The sequence below is a fragment of the Bos taurus genome, chromosome 8 (assembly GCF_002263795.3).
Source record: "Bos taurus isolate L1 Dominette 01449 registration number 42190680 breed Hereford chromosome 8, ARS-UCD2.0, whole genome shotgun sequence".
Classification (NCBI taxonomy): Eukaryota; Metazoa; Chordata; class Mammalia; order Artiodactyla; family Bovidae; genus Bos; species Bos taurus.
Genome location: NC_037335.1, coordinates 28702256 through 28715809, shown reverse-complemented (window position 1 = coordinate 28715809; position 13554 = coordinate 28702256). Strand labels below are relative to the sequence as shown.

At 35.9% G+C, this 13554-nt stretch overlaps 1 protein-coding gene across 8 annotated transcripts in view; it reads left to right on the top strand.

The window, feature by feature from the left end:
• CCDC171 (coiled-coil domain containing 171) overlaps positions 1–13554 on the top strand; it is a 341254-nt gene that overhangs the window by 56361 nt on the left and 271339 nt on the right. For 7 of the 8 annotated variants that reach the window (XR_009495531.1, XM_003586376.6, XM_059889397.1 and 4 more), the window contains 2 exons: positions 8–154; positions 12093–12185. Coding sequence is in view for 7 of the 8 variants with exons in the window: in XM_003586376.6 (XP_003586424.2) it covers positions 8–154; positions 12093–12185 (240 nt within the window). In the remaining variant the exon portion in view is untranslated. The remainder of the gene's footprint in view (positions 1–7; positions 155–12092; positions 12186–13554) is intronic. The other variant, XM_059889395.1, reaches the window with a different exon arrangement.

Below are 13554 nucleotides of genomic sequence, written 5' to 3'. Positions count from 1 at the left end.
TTTCTAGGAGCAAGATAATGCTGTACAAAATATGCACAAGAAAGTGGAAAAATTAGAAGCTGAACACATGGAGTGCTCTGACCTTTTACGGCGACAAACAAGTGAACTTGAATTTAGTACTCAACGAGAGGAACGTCTTAGAAAAGAGTTTGAGGTATATTTTTTCATTTTTTTATAGCATATATATGTTGTCCAGTAGGTAATTTAAGGTCAGAGAAAGTTTTTCTCTGCAATAAAACAATATTTTGACATTTATTTATATTGAATATTGGCTTCCTTAAAAACTTTTGTATCTGAGTACATTTTATTTTGCTCCTAATTAAAAAATACTCATTTAAAACAATTAATTGTCCAGAAAAATTTGGTAAGTTTGAAGGTAACTGTTAGCATTACAGGGTTGGGGAAACAACGCAGGAAAAGATTTTGTATATCTAATATTAAATTCTAATTTTGAGTGTTTGAATCCTGTGTAGCTGCTTAGTTCTGTGAAATTCTTTTCAAGTTAGACTTTAGATGGGAGAGAAGCATTAATTTAAGAATAAAAAAACGTGATTTTTATGGGTAAATGATACTGATAACCCCTTTAATCTTTAGAGATATCTAACTTATTTCTTAATTTTAAAAAAGGATTTTCTTTTTCTTTGTGGGAAATTATTTCAAAAATAAAGCACTCAAACATAATTTATAATTCTTATAAGGTAAATAAACATTTATAAAGAGTATTTAATGATAAAATGCTGAAGGTGCTCTTGTTAAACTCACTTCTATCATTTAACATTGTGCCAAGAATTTTAGCCAAAAATATATAAAAGTAAGAACAACGATAAGAATTTTAATTTTTGGAAAGAAAGAGGTATGATTCTTATTATTTTTAGATAATATGGTAATAACCCTAAATGGTCAAGAAAATCAACTTTGAAATTATTGACGCCAGTAAGAACATTCAATAAGAAGGTCAAAAAGAAAATAATATATAATAATTATGTTTACATCTTACATACCAACAATAATTAGAGAATAAGATACTAAAAATGTTTTTGTTACCACAATGACAAAATAGAAATAGAGCTAACAACAAGTACATTAAAAATTATGAATTGTAACTGAGAGTCTTAAGAGAAAATGGTGAAACATTTTGGAAACACTTAACAGTGTACAGGTATGAATCCTCCCTAAATTATATTATGGATTAAAGCAGTTTCAATAAAAAATTCAGTGGAGGGCTTCCCTGTTGTCTTAGTAGTGAGGAATCTGCCTACCAGTGCAGGAGACACAGGAATAGAAAGTATAAAGGCCACGAGATGTGAATGTGCTTGAAAAGTATGAGAAACAGCAAGTAGGCCGTTGTGGTTGAAATGTATTGAACAAGAGAAGAGATTAGTAGGGTATATTGAATGGTAGGTAGATGTTATAGAGTCTTGAGGTCTTTTGGAATTTTGTAAGAACTTTGGCTTTCTTTCTGAGATATAAAGATATTGGGCAGTTTTGAGGAGAGGAGTGACGTGTCCCCTCTGATTTGTCTGTATACTCTTTGGAAGACAGATTATAAGAGGCCACTTAGGAAACTATTAAAATAATTTGAGATTGTGGTATTTTAGACCAGAGTAGAGGGAGAAGGCAGTGGCACCCCACTCCAGTACTCTTGCTTGGAGAATCCCATGGACGGAGGAGCCTGGTGGGCTGCAGTCCATGGGGTCGCTAAGAGTTGGACACGCCTGAGCGACTTCACTTTTACTTTTCACTTTCATGCGTTGGAGAAGGAAATGGCAACCCGCTCCAGTGTTCTTGCCTGGAGAATCCCAGGGACGGGGGAGCCTGGTGGGCACAGAGTCGAACATGACTGAAGCAGCTTAGCAGCAGCAGCAGCAGCAGCAGTAGTAGATGAGGTGGTCAGATTTTCTATGTGTTTTTAGAAGATAGAACCAGTAGGGTTTGCAGACTCATTGGACCTGGCTTGTGAGAGAAAAAGAAAGGGAATAAAGGATAATGTCAAAGATTGTGGCTTGAGCCTTTGGGGAATGATGCTGCTGTTTACTCAGTGGGGGCAAGAACGCAAGTGAAGTAAATTTGAGAAAGGCAAGGAGTTTGGTTTTAGATAATGTTAAAATTGGCATGCGCATTAGACATCCATTTGGAGATGCTGAGTAGCATGCGAATACAAGTATTGGTCTTGGGGAAACCTTACTGTAGAGCGAGGAGATGTGCTGAATCTTTCATTGGCAACTGGGGAAGTATTACAGTCTATAGGTGTTTTCTCTTTGTTTCTTGAGTTCTACAAGGAGTGATCTGCCAGTTTCCTCTTTGGTGGTTATTAAATGGAAGAAGGAAATGGAGGAAAAATCTGTGTATCATTCTCTTCAGTGTACAGAATTTCCCCTGGTTTTCTTGTGTACCAGCTCTCCTACTCCTGATCTGCCCACCTCTTGTCTCTCCATGCCCAACCTGGGTTCAGACTGACAGTTTCCAGGTAATAAACGTCCAGTTTGTGAGTTTGTATAGTGGTTAGAGAAGTGTAGTTGTAGGGCTAGTCAAGGTGGGGAGGTGGATGCCTGGAGGTTAAATTTTTCATACTGATGATATTAAAAACTTTATTGAGATAATTTGCATGCTACAAATTCAACCCATTTATAGTGTACGATTCAGTGGGTTTTAGTATATTCACAGAGCTGTACAACTATCACAACAGTTTATTTGAGTGTGTTTTCATCACGTCAGTAAGAAACTCCACAGCCAAGAGCTAGCACTCTCCTCTTCCCTATCCTCTCACCCTAAAAAGACATTAATCTACTTCTGTTTCTATATATTTGTCTGTTCTCATTCTCCTCTTCTCCCAACCTCTCATCCTAAAAAGACATTAGTCACCTTCTGGTTCTATAGCCTGTTCTGGACATTTCATATTAATAGAATCATATGATACGTGGTCTTCTGTAAGTTTTTTCACTTAGCATGATGTTTTTAGGATCCGTCCATGTTGTATTACGTATCAGCACTTTATTCCTATTACGATATATATATGAGATCACGCTTTGTGTGTCCTTTCACCGGGAGATAGACACTCATGTTGTTTTCGCTTTTGGACTATTCTGGATAATGCCTCTGTGGACATTTGTGTGCAGTGCTTTGTGTGGACGTGTCTTTGGTCTCACCTTGGAGTGGAACTGCTGGGTGACATGATAACGCTGTTTTTAACTTTTTGGGAAACTGTCAGACTGTTTTACACAGTGATAGTACTGTTTTTCATTTCCACCAGCAATGTATGAGGGTTCCAGTGTCTTCAGATGCTCACCAACACTTGTTATGATCAGTATTTCCAACTGTAACCACTTTAGTGGATGTATAATGGTATCTTGTGGTTTTGCTTTGCATTTCTCTGATCACTAACGATGTTGAATATCATTTCATGTGCTTATTGGTCATTTGTTTATCATTGGGGAAATATCTATTCTGGTCCATTATACATTTAAAAACAAAAAATTTGGGGACCAGCACCAACTTTCAGCTGGTAGTAGATGCTCCCCTCTCGCACTTGCAGGTAAGCCCCCCTGTTTTCAGTCCAGACAGCAGAGCTCTTTCGTGCCCTGGGGCAGCGACAGGGAAACCGAAGAAAAAGAATGGCCAGCTGTGGCAGAGGTGCAGGGGGAGCGCTGTCTGGGCGCCGAGCTCCCCTCTCACCCACAAAACAAACTTTTTCGCCCGTTCCTCGCGGAGGAGCGCCGAGTCCTGGTGCGCTGGAGCCGAGGGTCGGACCCATTATACATTGTAATGAGTTATTTATGCTCTGTGATTGTAAGATGTTAGTAATAAGGAAAATGGGGTATGGGTTCCTTATTATTAATGCCAAATATGAACTTGGCAAAGATAAATTACTTATACTCTTATCATATGTGGTCTTATTTTATATAAGGCTAAAGGAAAAAAATTGAAAGTGAGATTATATTTTAAGTAATATTTTTAGCTTGTTTTTTGTGCTGAAAATTGTTTTCGAGGCAGAAGACTCAGAAAGTATAATCATATTTTATATAATCATTTTTAATATGTGTTTGTAGATAGCCTATTAGAAAAGAATTAGAACAGGGTTAAAGTTCTAAATATACTTAGAATTAAAAAAATCATTTAGAAGTCACTTTAGGATGCTATAAAAGTCTGTGGTCATCACTAAAAACATTTTAATTGCCTCTAGGTATGAAGAAGTGCTAGGTAACAGTGATTTTTGTGGGTAAGATTCTTGATAAGTCAATTTTGACTCAATTGAGGAAATGTCTAATGCCAACCTTTAGGATTTGTTTTTGGATAACTCAGAATTGATTTTTTCTTGTAAAATGCTTACTTGCCCCAATGTCTTATTTTTAAACTGATTAATGTTGTAAATATAAAACTGTTTTAGGCTAGTTTTACAGTGAGATTTTTCTTAGCTACTCTGTGGATACTTTTGATAATCCCAGGTCTCTGCTTTTGGAGAATTTGAAGCTTTGAGGGTGTCCAAAGAGTCTCTATTTTTATTCTATTTTTAATAATTTTCTAAATGGACTTTGCCAACAAAGGTCCATATAGTCAAAGCTGTGGTTTTTCCAGTAGTCATTTATGGATGAGAGAGTCAGACCATAAAGAAGGCTGAGTGCTGAAGATTGACACTTTTGAACTGTAGGGCTGGAGAAGACTTGAGAGTCCCTTGGACAGCAAGGAGATCAAACCAGTCAGTCCTAAAGAAAATCAACCCTGAATGTTCTTTGGAAGGACTGAAGCTCCAAAACTTTAGACAAGTGATTCAAAGAGCCAGCTTATTGGAAAAGACCCTGATGCCAGGAAAAATTGAGGACAGGAGGAGAAAGGGTGACAGAGGATGAGGTGGTTGAGTGGCATCATTGACTCAATGGGCATGCGTTTGAGTAAACTCTGGGAGATAGTGAAGGACAGGGAAGCCTGGCATACTGCAGTCTGTGGCTCACAAAGAGTCAGACATGACTGAGTGACTGAACAACAAAGTACACAAGTATAGTCCTTTCACTTATCTGTAATTCTTCATGTTTAGATACCTTACAGATTTTTGCTTTATATTTAAGTGAATGTATTTTATATTGGCTGTTTGACAAGATGATGATATAATGAAGGAGAAGTTAAATTTCTAGAGAGCAGTTTATGCTAGTTTTACATTCTATTACGACTGTGCGAGTGAGCACACATGCATGGAGTCATTAAGAACTAGTAATTCTAGGTACAACACAGAGATCAAATTGCCAACATCCACTGGATCATCGAAAAAATGAGAGAGTTCCAGAAAAACATCTACTTTTGCTTTATGACTACACCAAAGCCTTTGACTGTGTGGATCATAACAAACTGTGGAAAATTCTTAAAGAGATGGGAATCAGACCACCTGACCTACCTCCTGAGAAATCTGTATGCAGGTCAAGAAGCAACAGTTAGAACTGGACATGGAACAACAGACTGGTTCCAAATAGGAAAAGGAGTCCGTCAAGGCTGTATATTGTCACCCTGCTTATTTAACTTATATGCAGAGTACATCATGTGAAATGCCAGGCTGGATGAAGCACAAGCTGCAATCAAGATTGCTGGGAGAAACATCAGTAACCTCAGATATGCAGATGACATCACCCTTATGGCAGAAAGTGAAGAAGAACTAAAGAGCCTCTTGATGAAAGTGAAAGAGGAAAGTGAAAAAGCTGGCTTAAAACTCAACATTCAGAAAATTCAGATCATGGTATCTGGTCCCATTACTTCATGGCAAATTGATGGGGAAACAATGGAAACAGTGAGAGACTTTATTTTTTTGGGCTCCAAAATCACTGCAGATGGTAACTGCAGCCATGAAATTAAAAGACAGTTGCTCCTTGGAAGAAAAGCTATGACCAACCTAGACAGCATATTAAAAAGCAGAGATGTTACTTTGCCAACAAAGGTCCATCTAGTCAAAGCTGTGGTTTTTCCGGTAATCACGTATGGATGTGAGAGTTGGATTCTAAAAAAATCTGAGCGCCAAAGAATTGATGCTTTTGAACTGTGGTGTTGGAGAAGACTCTTGAGAGTCCCTTGGACTGCAAGGAGATCAAACCAGTCAATCCTAAAGGAAATCAGTCCTGAATATTTATTGGAAGGACTGATGCTGAAGCTGAAACTCCAGTACTTTGGCCACCTGATGCAAAGAACCGACTCATTGAAGAAGACCCTGATGCTGGGAAAGATTGAAGGCGAGAGGAGAAGGGGATGGCAGAGGATGAGATGGTTGGATGGCATCAATGACTCAATGGGCATGAGTTTGAGCAAGCTCTGGGAGTTGGCAATGGACAGGGAAGCCTGGTGTGCTGCAGTCCATGGAGTTGCAAAGAGTTGGACATGACTGAGTGACTGAACTGAACTGAACTGAATCAGTGTTATTTTTAAAAAAGGATTAATATAAAATCAAATAATAGTAAAGAGCAAAATTGTTGAAATTTTAATTTAACAGAGCACATTATTTAATGTCAGTAATAGCAAAGTAAATTAACTAAGATAATAGACATTTACCCTAATAAATAATTTAAATTTTAATGAAGCTTTAACAGTTACATTTCATGAAAAGGTGATTTTTTTTATGTGCCTGGGCTAAAGAAGTTTATATATATGTGGCTTAATCTTCTTAACATGGATCAATGGTTTCTTAGATTAAAAAAAAAACAAAACAAACTCCCAATCCAATTTTCTGAATGTGGTGCTGGGTACCAGAGAACCAAGGGAAAAGTGAACTGGAAAAAGAAATATCCGTAGCTTTTATAAATCTCTTTACAACTAGGGGAGGTTTTTTTTTTTTTATCATGGGAAATAAGCTTAAGTCAATAAGAAAAGAGAAAAGAGAAGATGCAAACCTAGTTTTGAGAGAACTGAAGAATCTCATGAAGATTATAGACGAGAGAGAGCAGTGTTTGCAAATAAATTCTGAGTTGCTCCTGTCAGTCGTATTCTATATTATGGTAAAATAAAGAAGGGTAGAGTGTAGCTTTTTCCTTTATACGTACACTATACTCAAGTGAAAAAGGAAAAGAAAGTGGGTCTCACCTTTCATATTGTCCATGAAAAGAACCTTATATGAATCATCTTTTTAAAGGCATCATGTGTTTGTAGAAATGATTTTTAAACACTTATTTGTGTTGATTACCAACTATAAATGATAAGTAATGAAATCACCTGGGTTATATACTATTGTGCTTATATGTAGTATACATTTTTGTATCTATGTTCATAATGGATTTTAAAACCGGAAATTTTAAAGTAAAGATGATTTTAAAGATGCTAAATTAATTTATTACCCTGCCGATCAGAATTTGTGGCTCTTATTCTGTTCCTTAGAGATTTTGACTTTTTAAGATATCTTTTTTGATAACATAAAATACTTTGAGATCTTCAGTTTAAGGACTCCAAGTATAGTAACTAGTCTTGATTTCCCCCACACAGGTAGTATTATAGTTAATTGTTAACGCACATATAATATACTATTTACAACCACTAAAATATAATATATATACTTACCTTTAAAGTAACCATTTTAGAATTAATCAACCCATTGGAATCATCTTGAAGATGGATTATTACTATATTGGTTACGTCTAGAAGTATTCATTAATGGAAAATATCAGGTGATAAAATCTGAAAAAAAGTTAAATAAACAACCACTTTCTATTTACACAGCTATTGACATTCTGGGGTAAACTTTGTACAGCTGTTTTTTGGAATCAGAACTGTATAGCACACTACTGAAAAATCTCTGATTAGCAGGTACTTGTGTGATATTTCCTCCCTTATTTTTCTTGATGTCCATTTTAATAGACTGCATGTCATATATGAAGGTTTTTCTGCTTGACTGATCCCTTTAAGTTCATATATAATCCTCAAGACTGGGTATACTTGAGGAGGCAAGAATGTATAATAATAGTAGGAACTGTTTTTGCCCAGTCTCTCAGCAAATTCATTGTATGCATGTTTTCATAACTTTTGTAAAACTTTGGAGTGGACCTGTAGAATCCATGGGAGCAGATGTGATGTGGAGAACAAATGTGGACTGGATGTGTTTGGTTAGTTCTGCTGCTGAACTGGAATTGGCTCAGGTCCTGTGTTATGATAGAATAACGTTTTCTGTGTATGTTACCTTCTTCAAAGAATGAACACTCACTTTTCTTAAGTGGAGCAGATTATCTAATTGGGTTTATTGTGATTAATGAGATATAAATCATAAAATTTAAAAAAAAATTGGGTACAATGAACAGTAGAATTTACTGGAGTAAAAATCTCTTGGCAGTATATTGAAGTCAGAAAGGATGTGAAAACCAGCTAATAAATGATAAAATATTTGATCATTTTTTGTCACATAAAGAACTCCGGTGTTCATAGTATTAGGGAACAGACAGTATATAGTATAATCTTTGTATTACAAGCAAACTTCTATATAAATTTGCTGGTGGCATATATGAATTTGTGTTGGATTTTGTACTTTGATCTGAATTGTATTATTCTTTCTGCTCTTGCTTTGCTGATTATATTAGGATGGGAGACTAATGGGAGTCAGATTATGATTGTTAGTTCTCTAGGTGATACTGGAGAAAAATATTTGTGAACAGCAAGTTGATGGTCCTCTAGCACCCTCTGCTGGACATAAGAATTAATTCACCAGACTAGAAGATTAAAAAAAAAAAAAAATTTTTGTTAGAAGGGAATGGCTACCCACCCCAGTATTCTTGCCTGGAGAATTCAGTGGATCGAGGAGGCTGGCAGGCTACAGTCCATGGACTCGCAAAGAGTCAGACATGACTGAGCGACTAACATTTTAATTATGTCTGTAAACAAAATGCACTCTTTGAAGAAATTTGTTTAAAGATATGAAGATTTTTTTTTTCTGTCTTTACTGATTATTTTAGTAATAATAAACAGTTTATAAATTTTTCTTCTGCATGTTTCATTTAAAATAGGAAAGTATGAAATGTGATCTCTGGTTTATTATTTCAACCTGTTTGATTTTGGTTTAGGACTTTTGGAGTGTGTGTGTATGTGTTAGTCTCTCAGTCGTGTCCTACTCTTTGTGACCCCATGGACTGTAGCTCGCCAGGCTCTGCTGTCCATGGGATTCTCCAGGCAAGAATACTAGAGTGGGTTGCCATTGCCTTCTCCAATTGACTTTTGGAGTAAAATCAGGTAAATTAATATGACAATAGTACATGAAAAATGAAGACTTGTTGACTCTTATCACGGAAACACTGAATAGTCTGTATTTTAATAAAATATAACACTTGATAAAATTATGTGGATGCCTTTTGAATATGAAAGAATATTTTAATATTATTAGACTGGTTTCTTCTATTTGCCCTCTTAGCTTTTTGCCTGTTTTGATCTTTATTCTCAATGTCTGTGGATTATTTTCTTGACACTGGTTAGACTTCTTCTGGCTTGCAGAACCTAACACAACTATTTTGAATATTGAGAAAGTTGACTTTAGTTCTTCAAGGACAGGGACTTCATCTTGTGGCATTACATTAAAAGAAATTTTTTTTTTTTTACTAGTGTTGGCCCAACCTAGGGTAATACTGATTTTAATCTGTCTAGCCATAAGAATCTTTCTGCTCTAGTATATACCATGCTCTATACCAACAAGCAGTGGAAATCCCTTGTTCTAAGGATTCAAAGTCAGCATTGAGAGGAACTCTTTAACAGAAATCAAGAAGCTGGACATATACGGCTGTCACTTCTTTGAAATGTCATTAGTTCTTGCAGTTAAGGATTCTTTTTATTTTTTTATTGAAATATAATTTATGTATCATTGACTACACCTTTTTAAAGTATGCAACTCAGGGTTATGAAACCATTACTGCTGTCTGACTCCAGAATATCCTTATCACTCCAATACGAAACTTTATGCCCATTAGCAGTCAGTGCTCATTCCTCCCTTCCCATGTCTCCAGCTACTGGAAACAACTTTCTGTCTCTGTGGATTTGCCTGGTTTGCCTATTCTGGCCATTTCATATAAATGATGTTATTTAATATGTAGTTTTTTGTATCTGGTATCTTTCACAACATACGTTTTCAAGGTTAATCTCTGTTGTGGCATGTGTTAGTACGTGGTTCCTTTTTAATGGCCGACTGATATTCCCTTGTATGGATATACCATGTTTTATTTATCCATTCATCACTTGATGGGCACTTGGGTTGTGTTTTTTTTTTTCCCACCTTTTTGTGTTTAGATTCTGAACTGTAGCAGACATTATGGGAATATGCTTTGCTCAAAGAAAAGTATAGTCATTTCTTCTCCACTGCTTGATTAGTTTTTAGATTATGCTGTTTTTATGTATGTCCTTTCTGGTTGTGATATGTTACCAGCTGTATGTGCAGAAAAAGAAAAGACAGGAGAAAAGAGGAAAAATCAAATCAATCAAGCCAAGCATTTAAAAAACCTTCAGCTAAGGCTAAATGATAGAGTAAGTAAAATGAATAGAGACATTTCTAGTCCCAAATTTTATCTAAGAAAGGAAATTAAATTAGTAGCATCTTTCTCTGTTACTGATGAACTGTCTAACAAAATCCTAGGTGTGGCTCTTCTTTACTAGTATCATCCTGAGACACGTGCAGCATGGTGGTCCCATAGCCTAGTCCCATAGCCCTAACTAATAAATTGGACTTTGTCACAATGAAAGCTTCTATATGAAACACTCTGACATTAAGGAATAAAAAGACAAGCTGTAGACAATATTTGGGAGTGCTACGGCTGACTGCCAAGGCACTTCAGTCATGTCCAACTCTGCGACCCCATAGATGGCAGCCCACCAGGCTCCCCTGTCTCTGGGATTCTCCAGGAAAGAACACAGGAGTGGGTTGCCATTTCCTTCTCCAATGCATGAAAGTGAAAAGTGAAAGTGAAGTCGCTCAGTCGTGTCTGACTCTTAGCGACCCCACGGACAGCAGGCTCCTCCGCCCATGGGATTTTCCAGGCAAGAGTACTGGAGTGGGGATATTTGGGAGTAAATATTTGCAAATCACATATCCAACAAATGACTTGTATCCAGATTATATAATAAATTCTCAAAATTCAATAATAAGAGAAAAAACAACCCAATTAACAAATGAGGGAAAGATTTAAGCAGAAACTTCAACAGAGAAGATGTACAGATGGTAAGTAAACATATAAAAAGATGCTCAGTGTCATTAGTTATTAGGAAAATGAAAATTGAAACTAAAATGAGATGCCATTACGTTCCTATTTGAATGTCTAACCCTGGCCCCCAGATAACTCAAAAGATGACCATGCCACCAGGGTCAAGTGTTGGTGAAATTGGAAACTCAATTTGCGAAAGAGTTTGGCAGTTTCATAAAACATTAATGTACACCTACCATCTGACCCAGTCATTCTGTCCCTCACTATTGACCCCAGAGAAACAGAAGATAAAGATTTATACACAAATGTTCATAGCAGGTTGGTTTGTATAGCCCAAACTGAAACAATTCAAATGTCCATCAGTTGATGAACTGAGAAACCAGTTGTGATGTATCAACACAGCGGAACACTTTAACAACAAAAGGTAAACTGTTAATATGTGCAGCCACGTGGATGAAGTGAATAATTTTGTGAGGAGAAAGAAGCCAGACAGTAAAGAGTGTACACTCTATGATTCAATTTATATTGAACTCTGGAAAACAAGAAATGATCTGTAAGCAGATCATTGGTTGCTTGAGGATGTGGGTGAGGTGGCAAGGGCGTGGATGAAGAGATTACCAAGGGATACAAGGAATCTTTTAGGGGTGATGGAAGTATTTTTCTGTCTTGATTATGGCAATGATTTTGTGGATGTGTATATATATATACACACACACACACACAAATTACCAAGTTCTACACTTTAATTATGTATAATTTATTATATGTAAAGTATTACTTAGTGAAGAAAAAGAAGGCAAGCTTTGGAGGATTTTTCCTGAGCATGATTTTTACAGTATGACTTTTACACTCTTGCAAATAAAAAAATGAAGCTATAGTAATTTAAAGTGTTAACTACAATGTAGTGGCCTCTATTCAATTTAAATACCAATGTTTATGAGTTTAAACTTTTAATGTTTTCAGGCAACTACTCTGAGAGTGAGGAAATTAGAAGAAAATATTGAAGCAGAAAGAGCAGCACATTTGGAATCCAAATTTAATTCTGAAATTATTCAGGTACAATGTAAACAACATTTTTGTGTGGATCTTATTAAGCTAGGAAAAACAGCATTATGTTCAGAGAGCCAAGGTGTGCATTTTGAGCAGGTAACATATTGATGAGACCCATGTTTTTCTATTTACTATAAAGATATAGTTGATGATAGTCTTTATTGGAGAGGAGCTGGCACTCTACACCCCACAGACTGAATCTCACCCACGATGTGTGCTTGTGAAGTTTTATCTTGTGTGTGGTGGCTTTTGTGCTGCATTGGCAAAGTGGAGTAGTTTAACAGAGACCTCACAGTCTGAAAGTCTAATATGTTTGCCATCTGGCCTGTTACAGGAAGATTTGCTCATAAGAATGTTCTTTTTATCAACAGTCATGGCATGATTTCTTTTTGAAACCATTTAAAAATATGCACTTTTATATTGAGAGCTGAAGCTATAAAGGTGAATGAGCTCCTTTTGGGACTTAAACATTCCATTACCAGAGATCCTATGTACCTCTGTGCTGATATAAAGGTAGAAATATGAAATCCTTAAGTGCTATGGGAGCATAATAAAGAGAAGGAGTAAATCTGAGAGGAGACTTGAATGAAGGCATCTTAAGGAAAGTGTCCTTTTCCCTAGGGCTTACAGAATGAAAAGGAACTTGGAAGATTAGTAAAGGCATTTTGGCTGCAGGTTGTCAAGTACTGCCGTGGACCATGTCTTACCTGCAGCCTTTGTTGTAAATAGTTTTACGTAAAGTTGTGTTAAGTCGAAGTTCTGGGGACTTTTCTGGATGTTTCTTTCCTTTTCAACACAAGGTGTGCAGGTTCAGTCCTTGGTAGGGGACCTAAGATCCCACGTGCCTCATGGCCAAAAAACTAAAACATAAAATAGAAGCAATATTGTAACAAATTCAATAAAGACTTTAAAATTAATTCCACATAAAAATAAATCTTAAAAAAATCCCAGGTTCCATCATTTAATTTGGATTAAAAAAAAAGACTTAGACTCTTCTCCTGTATTAAAATTTAATTTATAGGATTTGCAGAGTTTTATCTTAGTATTTAAACAGGTCTTAATGTGAGATGCAACTAATTTCGTAAGAATTTTATAATTTTTTTTTTTTTTACTTTAATGAAATGCCTTTTACTCGCAAAATTCTTAGGCCTATTTATTTGAGTGCACCTGTATGTAAAGCAAATTTATGTACGTTAAGCTTTTTTTTTTAGAAAAAATATTGAATTCCTCAAAATAGCATTAATAAGCAATAAGGCTGAACTTAATTCATGTAAGAAATTGAATTCAAATTTAAGTTTTGCATAATAGTTGTATAACCAGTTATATATAGTTCTTAGTTGTAATAATGAAAATTGTTACATGTATATTTTCACTC